Below are 13,756 nucleotides of genomic sequence, written 5' to 3'. Positions count from 1 at the left end.
AATTATGTTTTAAAACATATTTTTTATTAGCCAATCTTCATCAATAGTTGTTTTGAACGGGCAAAGTCATTAATCACTGTGAACCTTAAAAGCATTCAAGAGAGCATTTGCACACATTTTAACACGTTATTTGTCAGCGGTTGACATACAATTCCACCTGTGCATGGATTTGAGACAAGATACATCTTACGGGAAAGAGCACAGTAGCATAGAAACATTCATTGCCATAGTCTTGAGTGAAAATAATCTTTTCACTTGATAATGCTCTCATGATAGGCCCATTCCTGAACAGAAAACATGACTGTGCAGCAATCAAATACTTAATTTAAAAAAGCATCACACTTCCAATAAACTCATTCTATACAGATAGGTAGGCTGGACCCGTATCTGGTTAAAGAAGAAGAAAAAGTCATTTCATCATTGATGTACAAATTACAACAAGAGGAAATAATTCAATTTAGTGTAAAAAAATAAAATAAACACACCAAACATGTGACCATAACAACTATGTCACAGACACACACCCTGATTGTATGTAAAGCACCATAGCAGCAGCACCAAAGTATTGAGTTTGTCTGATACCTTCATTAGATCAGTCTGTGCAAAAAAATTTAATAAAAAGAATAGTACAATGTGCCAATGTTTATATAGCTCATCAAATATCCCAATCTTAATGGGAGGTAATGTGTTTCAAAAGTGGCAAATAAAACGATACATTGTCGTAAATATGAAATGTGTGTGTGTGTGTGTGTGTGTGTGTGTGTGTGTGTGTGTGTGTGCAGTGCATACACGGGCACCTACAGTGTGTAGCAAGGAAGCTATGTGGAGTCAAATAATTACCTGAGTTGACACACAGTGTAGTTGCTGGGCATGATTAGTAGATAGAAGATGCAATAGGACGTAATTATACTGTCTCGTTGTGCACACATGCTGTCAGGTCTGTCCCAGTGCGATGTACCATAGAGATGTACTGCATGCACAGCTTTGAACATTGTGGCCAGTCATAGGCCTATGCATGGAGAAGACATTTGTTGTTGCTTTGTAGTTACCGTTCTGGGGTGCGTTTCCCAAAACCATAGTTTCTAACCTGTTAGCAACTTAGTTGGTTGGCAATCGGAAATTGCATTGCAACCGACAAAGTTGCTAACTTAGTTACTTAGCAACTATGGTTTTGGGAAATGCGCCCCTGATTCCTTTGGTAAACATGAAGCTCTTGACAAGATCAGAAAAAAAAAGTGCTATTCTCGTTCATGACTGCTCAGATATTTGTAGTGGTCATTATTCTGTGTGTGTGTGTGTGTGTGTGTGAGTGTGTGTGTGTTTTATGTGCGTGTGTGTGTGTGAGATGATCATTTTTCTGTGTACAGGTCCACAGTGCTGGAACTCAGGCCTCTGCTGTCCCTCAGCCTCCGGCCAGTTCCTGGACCCTGAGAGAGAGAGAGAGAGAGAGAGAGAGAGAGAGAGAGAGAGAGAGAGAGAGAGATTTTAATAATAAATATGTTAAATGTGGCTACTTTTGGAAGTCATTGTTTCTGAAATGATAAAGCCAGGTGCTTGGCTTGACAACCACCAGTAACAACAGAAACCATGTCAAGTTACGCCACTGTGCACAGTGACCACTAGGGGGCCCTTTTACCTGAAACGATTCTGAGTCGTCTCTGCTATTCAGGTAGTTCAGTGAAGCGGCTCTCTTCATACTAACATACAAAAAAATAAACAGAGAGAGAGAGAGAGAGAGAGAGAGAGAGAGAGAGAGAGAGAGAGAGAGAGAGAGAGAGAGAGAGAGAGTGAGAGAGAATGAAAATGATACAATAAGTCTGATATTTTTTGCATAAGATTCCTCTTGCTGTGCTGTGCTGGGTGTGTCGGGGCTGGTGGTGATTTACTTTGGGTTGCGGGGCTCAGGGGGGATGGTCCCCTGCAGTTTCTTCACCAGCATCTCACTGCTCCTGCGCAGCACGTCTCTCAGCTTACCCAGAGAACCACTCCTCACCATGGCGCCGCTGCCATCCTACACACACACACACAAACACACACACACACACACACACACACACACACATGCATCAGAGTCAATAAACACACACACACACACACACACACACACACACACACACACACACACACATGCATCAGAGTCAATAAACACACACACGCACACACACATGTAAAAAATAAATAAATAAACACACACACACGCATCAAAATAAACACCCACTCAAATATAGAACATAATATAGAAATGAAGGTTCACTTTGGACTATGGAAGTCTACCTCTGAATCGATAAATCTCTTTGATACGTACATTGTTGCAGTTGCTTAGCAGCTTGTGCAGTACCATGTTTTCCCAGCAGGGTGCAGTAGAAGTCAGGTTGTTGACATAAGGGCTTCTATTAGTTTCTTCATCATTCTATCGTGCGTGTTCATGGGCAGCTATTTTATTATGACCGCCGCGCAGCGAAGCGGCGGTCATATAGGTTTAGTCAGATTTTTCTTTCTTTTTTTTTCTTTTTTTCGCATTCCCAAATTTCTGTCAAGGATTCCCGGGACACTGAAAGACCGGTGGTGGGCATGTAACCCCACATGGATAGCATGGAACCATCGTTTTTCGTTTTGATCTGTAGCAGGGTTTCTGTTGTCCGGTAATTACCAGACATTGGCCGGAAAAAAAATGATATGTCCGACAAAATTAAATCTCTCCGGTCAAATTGTCCGATTGAAATTGGCTAATAATCCCGTCCCCTAACGCAATCTGAATTTGAGAATAAGCCTTAATATGTAAGCCTATATTATACGTCCTCTGGCTATGTTTTTAAATGAACAGGCTGTACCGTTTGAAAAGTAAGCTATTAAACAACACGCAGTCTATGCTGCATTTCAAATAGGAAGCGCACGCGGCTTAAAACGTCCATGTTAAACAACGAACAAATGAGTGAGGCGGTTCAAACATGGCCAGGCCCAGGCAGACTAGCCTTAAAAGTTTTTTCAGAGGCCAGACGCGATGGATGATAAATTGGTAACGTCTGAAGCCTCAGATGTCCGGTCAACTCCACCACCACCAGATAAAAAGCAAAAGTGTCGGGCGTGTCGGAATCAGTGACATTGGAAGTGGAGTTGCGGGGGATGCGGCCGCTCCAAGACACTGTCATTCTCCGTGTACACTGGACACACAGTGTTTTTTACCCAAAGCATACAGTAGGCCTATGCGTTCTCTATCTATGATCTGCAGGGTTAGCCTCCTCCTCCAGGCGATTACTGGTCCGCGGATAGTTTCTGGCACAATTAAACGGTATCATTGAACCGCGGCCGAAAGAAAAAGAAACTAAACATTTCCCAGAATAGGAAACATTTCTTAATTTATTGTTATCAAATAAAGAGGCATAGCATTAGGGGGTAGTGGTGTGAGCGCTCATTCTTGTGTGTGCGCATCTGTGTAAGTTAAACAGTCACCACTGGAGATAACGTGGGTAGCAGCAACAAACAACGTAGCCTTTTTAAAACAATGAAATGCTGTCCATGAAAATATACTGGATAGATCTTGTTAGGCATGTTTAAGTTAGGCTAATGAACATGTTGCATTCTATACAGCCTGATTATGTCATTCTTTAAGCTACATAGCATGTCTCCAGTTTTCCTCAATTTGACTAATTAAGAAGGGATTAGGATATTTGACCGGCATATCATCAAAATATCCGGAAAACGAAACCTCTGCCGGTCACTTTGACCAGCACCATTTTTTTCTAGCGGAAACTCTGATCTGTAGCCCCCCCCGCTGGACTGGACCCCCGAAAGGAGGGTAGGGCAGACACAGTTTTATGTGAATATCTCGAGAACCGTAGGGTTTAGAAGGACCATTTTTTTTTGTATGTTGATCTCAAGGGGCCATGTCAACCCATTCCATAACCACTCATTTCATGTATAGCGCCACCTAGTTAAACACAAAAAAGTAAAAATGAGGTGTTGTAATCGCAGGTATCTGTGACCTAACATAGTCAAAACTGCACGAAATTGGAAGTGTAGGATCATTATGACACCCTCTGTATGCACGCCCAGTTTTGTGGAATTCCGTTCATGGGGGGCCACACAATAAATTAATTTATGTTACTATACACCAACTGGCCTGTAGGTGGCCGGAGACAGTTTTCTGTGAATATCTCGAGAACCGTAGGGCCTAGGAGGTCCACCTTTTTTATGTATGTTGGTCTTAAGGGGGCATGTCAACCCATCCCATTACCACTTATTTCATGTATAGCGCCACCTAGTTAAAAATGAAAAAGCAAAAAATTTGGTGTTTTCATCACAATAGTTGCTAGGTTACGGGGACGCTGGCAAGACACGCTGCTCCGTCCGGCATCATGTTTTTGTTTGTTTTTATGTAATGTTCGTAATTTTATGTAATGTCACGTTTATTTTTTGTATTGATTTGTCTAGTTAAATGTTTTCTCTCTTTATTTACGTTATTTTTGATAGTTTTCATGTTATTCTCTTAGTCCTTTTTACTGCTTTCAAGTCGGCTGATGTTGTTAACGTCTGTCCATTGGGAGCTTGCTATGGCTAGCTTTTGCCCTGGGCCTCTTACATCCTTCCCATCCATCTGTGAGCCAGTGCTGCACTTCACTGTCTGGTCGAGGGGATTTCTCGGGACAACAGCTGGAGCTACTCTGAGAAAGATCTGCTGAGGCCGCCAAGCTGTTTCTGACCAGTAAGCTGCCATGCCAACTGCCTGGAGTCTGGATTGAGCAGACTAACGTTAACGTTAAAGAACTCTGCATTACGGACCAACAAACGGTCGCTGTTAAAAGTCCACCGAGTTGCTGATCTACAATCGCCCATGACTTCGGACTGTTATGCTTCCAGTGATATCCAGACTATAACAAGGCCTAACGTTCACGTTATCTCCAGACTGCCAGTGAGTGTAAAGAACTTTGATGGCGTTGCATGCATCGGTTGTGGAGACACAGCTGTGCGCAGTTTCACGCGAGTCATCATTGCCCTTGGACATTTTCAGCCGGTTGGAAATTCGACTAATTTTATTTTTTATTTGTATTTATTTTATTTATTAATTTGTTTGTTGTCTGTCTTGTATGTCTTGGTGTCACGGGTACGCTGGCGACTACGCCGCTCCGTCCGGCATCTTTTGCGTTTGTTATTTCTTAAATGTAGTTCTATGTCTTGGTGTCACGGGTACGCTGGCGACTACGCCGCTCCGTCCGCTATCGTCTTTGTTAGTCTATGTGTCAATGACAATGTCTTAGCCTATATGTGGAGCGCTTTGGGTTGAACTCTGTGCACGTTAAATGCGCTATACAAATAAAACTGACTTGACTTGACTTGACTTGACAATATCTCTGGCTGACAAGGTCAAAACTGCACGAAATTAAAAGTGTAGGATCATTATGACACCCCCCGAATGCATGCCAAGTTTTGTGTACTTTCGTTCATGGGGGGCCTTACAATAAAATAATTTATGTGTACATTTAGTGAAGTACACCAACAAGGATTCCCGGGACACTGAAAGACCGGGGTACACAAAACTTGGTGGGCATGTAACCCCACATGGATAGCATGGAACCGTCGTTTTTCGTTTTGATCTGTAGCCCCCCCGCTGGACTGGAACCCCCGAAAGGAGGGTAGGGCAGACACAGTTCTCTGTGAATGTCTTGAGAACTGTAGGGCCTAGGATGACCATTTTTTTTTCCGTATGTTTGCCTCCAGGGGTCATGTTAACCCATTTCATGTGCACACATGTGCACAAACAGATACACACGCACACACATACATTCACAGTAATCATACGTATGACACATACTCACACAGTAGACATATGTACGCATGCATGCACAGGCACATATGCAGGCACACACACAAGCACACACACACACACACACACACACACATAACATAAACATGTACATGCACACATGCACAGAATTCAAGAATTTCTCAGAATTATGAACAGGCAAGATGGAGGTGGGCTTGTATACAATTAATTTTACATGTGAAATCTATGAACTAATCATGTTTTGGTACTTGTTGTCTAGCAGATACCAGTGAGAATTTAGTGTGGATAATGCAATTTAGTGAGACAGTTAGAATCCTATAGGCCTTTCAGCGTGATTTATTTTTGTGGAAAAAATGTGCTGGACTGGGCGGCGGTTATATATTGTACCGCTCTGCGGTACATCTAATTAATCTCCCTTAAGGTTATTTCTCTGAACTGATGGTGAAAATTACACTTAGACTCACACACACACACACACACACACACACACACGCACGCGCACGCACACACACACACACACACACAACTGTAATGTTTTATGCATGGTCCCTATTTGTTTCCTCAGATTCCTCATGCATACAAATTCAGTATGCATGTGTACTCCTGGCATGTCTGAAGCACACTCAAAACAATACCCATTTATCTCCATTGGCAACAGTGAAATACATTTCCTTCATCCTAACTCATTAATTCACTAAATTTAGTCGCAAATCTCATTTGCGACTGCCAATCCCCAATTAGGAATGAGTGCTCTCTGGCACCTTCCCTTAGCCTATAGCAGCCTCTGGCAAGGGTGACTGGGATCAGTCTTCACAGTGCTAATGCTCACATCGGCCAATTAAGGATTAGAATGTTAACACTGTTCCAGAATCAGAGCTTTCGTGGCTGCCTGAGGGACACCCAATATGAGACCAGTAGAGACACATGTAGCTTTGGGAAGAATCTAGGTCAGCTTATGTGTGTCTCTCTCTCTTTCTCTCTCTTTCTGTGTGTGTGTGTGTGTGTGTGTTTGTGTGTGTGTGTGTAAGCGCTGAGGTAAACAATCGTGCATCATCACCTTGATCAAATTTAGGTCACCATGACCATACATTTTGCTTGGCATAACACAATAATGGCATCTTGATGGAACAGTGAAGGTATAATGTTTTTTTTTCCCACTCTACAATATTCCTGTGGGTTATTTGCATTTTAAAAGCTTTTGGTTCCGGACTGTGTGTTATGCTTTAAAACAAGACACATGCAGTGTACTGGGAAATTAGATTTGTGTTGTGTTGTCTTGAAGTGTCTCACACAGTACAAAAGCAACACCTCACACCTCCATGAGCCCTAAAAGAGATAGAGATGTGAAGCATTCAGAGCACCAGTGTTCACACCGACATACTGTGTTAAATTCTATCACATCGGGTAAGTTTAAGTGCATTACTTGTTGTGTTACTTTTGACACATCCACAGAGTTAGTTAGACATTTTCAATACTACATATGCTTTAAGAACCCCCCCCGCCCGCCCGCCCCGACAAACGCTGACTACAGTATGAACAGAAACTCTGGGTCTGTATTCATATTTAATGTTTATCAAAAGGGTGTGTTTAAATTGACACAAATTGTGTTTATTAATTTAAAAAAACAAACATCCATGGGTGAATTTAGGGACAATGCCTGTGATACTTGTAATGGTTTTTGTGAGAATCAGAGATGGAGAAAGAGAGAGAGGGAGAGGGGGAGGGAGAGAAAGAGAAAAGGAGGGGGAGAATGTCACGCCTCAGCATCAGACAGGAGACAGAGGGGAGGGCCAAGAAAAGAGCAGGATAAAACACTGAAAGAGAAGAGAGAGAGAGAGAGAGAGAGAGAGAGAGAAAGAGAGAGAAAGGAGATGGAGAGAAAGGGGGAAGGAGGCTTCTAATGGCTTGGGGATGTGGCAAGACAGAGCATGGGGGGCAACAGAAAGAGGATGCTGGGAGAGAGCAAAGGACTGATAAAGAGATAAAGATGAAGAGAAATAAGGAAAGAGTGATGAGATTGAAATTGTGTGTGTCAGTGTGTGTGACTGAGATTTGTGACACTGTAGACAGTGCTGCTTCATACATGTGCTACTAATGTAATGTATCTGACTGACACGTCTCTAGTACTTTATGTCTAGTACCCTGAACATGTTTCCCTCCTTGTGTGTGTATGCAAAAAACAACTGCACTGACACACAACACGGCCTTAAATCAGAGGAGTGTCAAAAAGCACGACTCCCAGATCTGGAAAACGCTGAAGTGCTGACACGCATGTACTCACAAACACAAACTCTTTCACACACACACACACACACTAGAATTAAGCACAATGTAATCTTGAATGAGATTGTGTTTATAAAAAAAAAAGAAAGAAATCACCCAATATTCAGAGGGTGAATGAGGGTGGGCGTCTCTGGCAGGTCAGCAGTTCTATTGTAAAAGGAACAAGTGGCCTGTTGGCTACACTGTAAGCTGTTGCAATTGGAAGTCTTCAGAGAGCTGTAGAGCTACAGTATGCCTCTCACCACATGCTTCAGAGAGCTGTAGAGCTACTTACAGTATGCCTCTCACCACATGCTTCAGAGAGCTGTAGAGCTACTTACAGTATGCCTCTCACCACATGCTTCAGAGAGCTGTAGAGCTGCAGTATGCCTCTCACCACATGCTTCAGAGAGCTGTAGAGCTGCAGTATGCCTCTCACCACATGCTTCAGAGAGCTGTAGAGCTGCAGTATGCCTCTCACCACATGCTTCAGAGAGCTGTAGAGCTGCAGTATGCCTCTCACCACATGCTTCAGAGAGCTGTAGAGCTGCAGTATGCTTCTCACCACATGCTTCAGAGAGCTGTAGAGCTGCAGTATGCCTCTCACCACATGCTTCAGAGAGCTGTAGAGCTGCAGTATGCCTCTCACCACATGCTTCAGAGAGCTGTAGAGCTGCAGTATGCCTCTCTTTCTGCTTTCTCTTTCTGAACACAATAAATTAATTTTACTCAGAGCTGAATGAGCCAACAGATAATTTATTTGTTTATTTATTTGTTTTGTTACAGTTCTCTACAGTCCCTTTAAATCCTTGGTACAACAAAGCCCTCCATAATGAAATATGATTGGTAGTTGAGGAGTTTCAAAAGCTGTAAGCGAGTGTGTGTGTGTGTGTGTGTGTGAGACACAGAGAGAATCACTTTGACTATCTCATTAGTATTACTAGTAATTATCTACTACCTTTGACCCTCAAGAATGAAATATAGAGTAAAGCCTGTGAGATGCTGCTTATCTTGGCAACAATCAGAACCGGTAATCCAACAGTCAACACACTAAAGTTCTGGTTTTGGAAAATTTAAATGATTAGGTCTGTCAAAGAAAATAATACTGAAATAAAGCTAAAAAAAGTCTCTGTAAACAACAAACAATCAGAGGACTATTTTGCTAGTCCACAAACTCTTCCTTATTCAGCCTCACGTAAACATAAACAATTATCTCTTCTCATCTGCCTTTATTGCACAAGCATCATTCTATAGCCGAACCCAAAGAGGAGAGGAATCTCTCCTGTGGAACTCAACTGTGATCTATGCTAGTCTAAGAACCCTAACGTATACGACATGCTCATTCTAACATTCTACCACTACATCCAGAACTTTGTTCCATAAAAGTCCCCTGCTCCGCAAGTGCCCATGGCTTACTCAGAACGCGTTACATGACATAGACCAATAGACCAATACTATTCAACACATTACACTTGTTACGTTTACACTAGGACTATTTTAGAATATAATATAGACACATATTGTATTCAATAGCAAAATAATAATGACAATAATAATAATAATACTAATAAAAAATAACCACCATTAATACTGTTAACCCAAAATACAGGATAAAATTATAGGCACCTAGGTAGTTGTTTCCTGTTCAGAATTATTTGTGGACATTAAATTAAGAGATCAACCACTGGAAAACATCAAAACAAAAAACATAAACAAACTGCCTGCAGCAAAATCTCAGAGTATGAGTGAGTGAAAAACAGACCAGTTAAACTGGTCCTCTCATGATCCCTAATTGTACTTGTGATGCAAAGAAATAATTTGACACTAAAAAATGTGGCCATCTTACAGTTAAAGTTGTAGCTTTTTGTTGTCAATCATTCAAGAGGCTTCAACGAGGGATCTGGAATATTGGTTACCTAGCAACCAAGACGCTGTCTATTGAAAAGGAAACTATTTTTTGATGTGTAAGAACGATGTCGAAATTAACATTTTTAAACAATAATGGGGTGTTTTCAGATTATTTAGTTTGTGGTAGAAATGTTGTATAAAAGCAATATAGCACTCGTGATCGTGGGATTGGTCATGGATATTCCCACGGCTGTGGCCTGCGCCACTCGGCCTCCGGCCTCCGGCCTCGTGGCTACGGCCGAACAACACCCGTGGGAATATCCATGACCAATCCCACTCTCACTCATGCTATATTGCTTAAGTGACTATTGATCTGATTCTACAGGTAAGTTTACCAAAATACAATGCTTGTCATCGTCCCTATTCATTGCATGCACATTGTGAGAGTTTTCAGCAAAAATGTATAAAGACCAAAAACATGAAGACACAATGTGTATAAAGCGCATAGGATTATTTGCCAAAACACAGGTTTTTTTGTTTTGTTTATCGTACCCTTATAAAACCTTTGGAACACAAACCTAATGATTCTTGACAACAAAAGTCTACACACTGGCAAATTCGCAACGCCAACACAACACAAAGTTATGTAATACAAAAAAAAACATATTTGAACATAAGGCTTAATTTGAACCAGGTTAATATTACACATTATGTACACTACACAATCTGGTCCGGGGACAGGGGTGTTGATATATTAGGTCACTGCTAGTGGTTGGCTTGCGTGATTTGACATGCACTTCACACAGACATGTGTGATCCAACATCACATGGCATTACAGAGCAATCAGGAATGTGCCATTACAGTCATGATGCAGGTACATTAGTGGAGGGAGACAGAGGGGTAGAGAGAGAGAGAGAGAGAGAGAGAGAGAGAGAGAGAGAGAGAGAGAGAGAAGGAGAGGGAGGAATAGAGAAAGAGATATAAAGAGACCTAGAGATAAAGACAGAGAAAAAACACAGAAACAGAGGGAGGAATATAGAACGAGAGAGAGAGAGATAAAGAGAGAGAGAGCAGGTTATACAAAGAGGAGGAGAAGAAGAATCAAGCGGAGGTGAAACAGACAGAAGCCCCTGTCCCCACCCTACATGTTGATCAGACAGGCAGATACAAGCAACGCAAGCTGGAGCTGCAGCAGTCTCAGACACTCCTCTCCTCCTCTCTCCTCTCCTCCTCTCCTCTCCTCTCTTCTCTTCCATCTTTGGAGGTTTCGGAGACGGGCGGATGTCCAGAGGGATGGGCGGCGCCGGAGGAGGAGGAGGAGGAAGGCGAAGACGAAGGCGGAGAAGACACACGGATACGACACACATCATCCCTTTTGATTGGACTGGCGTGATTGAAGTTTGATTTGATTGGTGGCAGATAGGAAGGGAGAGAAGGAGGAGGAGGGGGGGGCTGCATTGGCTTATGCCTAATGCAGAGAGAGAGAGAGAGAGAGAGAGAGAGAAAATAGAAAATAGAGAGAAATGGAGGGATAGAAAGACAGAGAGAAACGGGAGATAGAGAGATAGACAGAGAAAGAGAACAAATAAAGACAAATGAATCACACATCAAACAGTGCAAGTGGAAATCAACACAATGCATTACCGGCCGATCAATGACACAACACAAAGAGCACCCCCCACACACACACACACACACACACGCACACAGACACGCACACACACACGCACACACACACACACACACACACACACACACACCAACACCAAGCAGTCACTCACAAACACGCACACACACACACACATACACACACACACACCAACACCAAGCAGTCACTCACAAACACGCACACACACACACACCCCACGACACCAAGCAGTCACTCCTCAGGGACTCGCCTGCTGTGCAGCACTAATGGTCTCATTGATTAACCCTGCACTCATTAGTGAAGCATTGTGAGGCCATTACTGCTCTCTTCAAGGCTTCAGGGAACATCTTGGTTGATAAACTGGCTCTATTTTCCCCTCATTTGCAGCTTTCGTGGAAAACATACAAATTTTATGGTCAACTTTGTGGCAATGTATGGCGTATGCTGCATTCTTGAAGTGTAAAGGCAGCAAATCAAATTGATTTTTAAGATCAATGTTGAATGGAGTCTCTTACAAGAAACTTTAGTCTCAAGAAACATGTCAATAGATGAAGTCAAGAAAAGGAAAGTAACAAAGGGCCCTCTGTTTAGAAAAGGATACTAAACAAGCCTTTTGGCAACAAAAAAAAAGACATGGCAACTCGATTAAAAGCATATGGACCTACGTGCTATGTCATATTGGCCTTTTCATGTCTATAGATTAAGTTTAAGTTTCTGACTGGCACATGGGCTACACAAAGGCCATACCGGGGTGCGTTTCCCAAAACCATAATTGCGAACCTGTTATTGCATTTCAACCAACAAAGTTGCTAACTTAGTTAACTTAGTTAGCAACTATGGTTTTGGGAAACGCACCCCAGGCCGTCTTCATGTCTTCGTTTCTGACTGAGTGTGTGGAGCGAGACACTGCAGTGGACATGACGAATGAGGGCAGTCAGGGCTGTGCTGCGTGTGTGTGTGTGTGTGTGTGTGTGTGTGTGTGTGTTGTGTTGTGCTTTTCTGGCAGCTGCTGTTTGCTATTTACAGTGCAGGAGGCCACGCCCTGTCTCCACAGAGACGATGAGTCAACCGGTGAGGACGTCTGTGGTCAGTTGGCAAGAATGGGCAGACAGACACACACACACACACACACACACACACACACACACACACACACACACACACACACACACACACACACACACACACACACACACACACACGGCCACACAAGAGGCACCACACAAGAGGCAAGCGAGTGCAGTGTTCAACCTGACCACATTCAGTGAATAACTTTCTACTGTATGTCCAGCTGTGTGTAACGGTACCCTGTACTGTTAGACATGTACAGCAGTTCTCGAAAGAAGAATATTGTGTCAAGAATGAGATATATTGTCAAATCTGAAAATATTTCATATTAGGTGGGAAATTGTCCTCCACGGCCCATGTTAAGACTGTCCTCTGTAAAGTTGGGCACTGATTCGTTAGTGAGGAAGTCTGGGCAGCACTGCGACCAGACGAGGAGATGTGGAGCCAGCGCAAATTAGAGAGGGCGGATATTCCCCTGCTGGATGAGCTTATAATGACAGTGGGTCCAGTGAAGCCTGCTGGTCGGTCAAGCAAAGGCAACTGTGGCCAGTGGACAAGAAGTGGACATGGGACACACGGACGGACGGACGGACACACACACACACGGACGGACACACACACACACACACACAAACGAACACACACACACACACACACACACAGGGACGAACACACACACACACACACACACACACACACACACAGGGACGAACACACACACACACACAAACACACACACATGGACATACACACACGGACACACACACAGCTCTGCAAAGCAAACTGGCCACAAAACATGTCTCACACGGCCCCAGCTGTGGCACGACTGGCTGGGGCACCTGCACCGTACGCCGGCGACCTGGGTTCGATTCCCACCCCGTGGTCCTTTCCGGATCCCACCCCGACTCTCTCTCCCACTCGCTTCCTGTCAATCTCTACTGTCCTGTAAATTAAAGGCATAAAAGGCCAAAAAAATATACTTAAAAAAAAAAAAAAAACATGTCTCACATTCCCCCAGGAGATTCTGCACTGAAACACTAGCCTGTGGATGAATTCGCTCTCATTCTCCATAATGCCTAACGGACCATGCTGTTGATGGGAGCATATTCTGTTCCTGTAGAATGGTGTAGATGTGGTGCACTAAAAA

The 13,756-nt window shown here is 43.1% G+C and overlaps 1 protein-coding gene across 1 annotated transcript in view; it reads right to left on the bottom strand.

The window, feature by feature from the left end:
- Positions 1-34: 34 nt before the first annotated feature.
- Positions 35-13,756, bottom strand: part of LOC143127784 (kinesin light chain 1-like) — a 51,224-nt gene continuing 37,502 nt past the window's right edge. The window contains exons 14-16 of the mRNA XM_076289487.1: positions 1,887-2,011; positions 1,637-1,697; positions 35-1,427 (exon numbers count right to left, since the gene is read on the bottom strand). Of these exons, the coding sequence (XP_076145602.1) occupies positions 1,350-1,427; positions 1,637-1,697; positions 1,887-2,011 (264 nt within the window). The 3' untranslated portion in view covers positions 35-1,349. The remainder of the gene's footprint in view (positions 1,428-1,636; positions 1,698-1,886; positions 2,012-13,756) is intronic.

Source organism: Alosa pseudoharengus, unplaced genomic scaffold (assembly GCF_046254945.1).
Source record: "Alosa pseudoharengus isolate Yale_2024_CS ecotype anadromous, Long Island Sound unplaced genomic scaffold, YU_APseudo_1.1 YU_APseudo_1.1_scf_1, whole genome shotgun sequence".
In the NCBI taxonomy this organism is placed as follows: domain Eukaryota; kingdom Metazoa; phylum Chordata; class Actinopteri; order Clupeiformes; family Clupeidae; genus Alosa; species Alosa pseudoharengus.
This window is presented reverse-complemented; position numbering and strand designations above follow the sequence as displayed.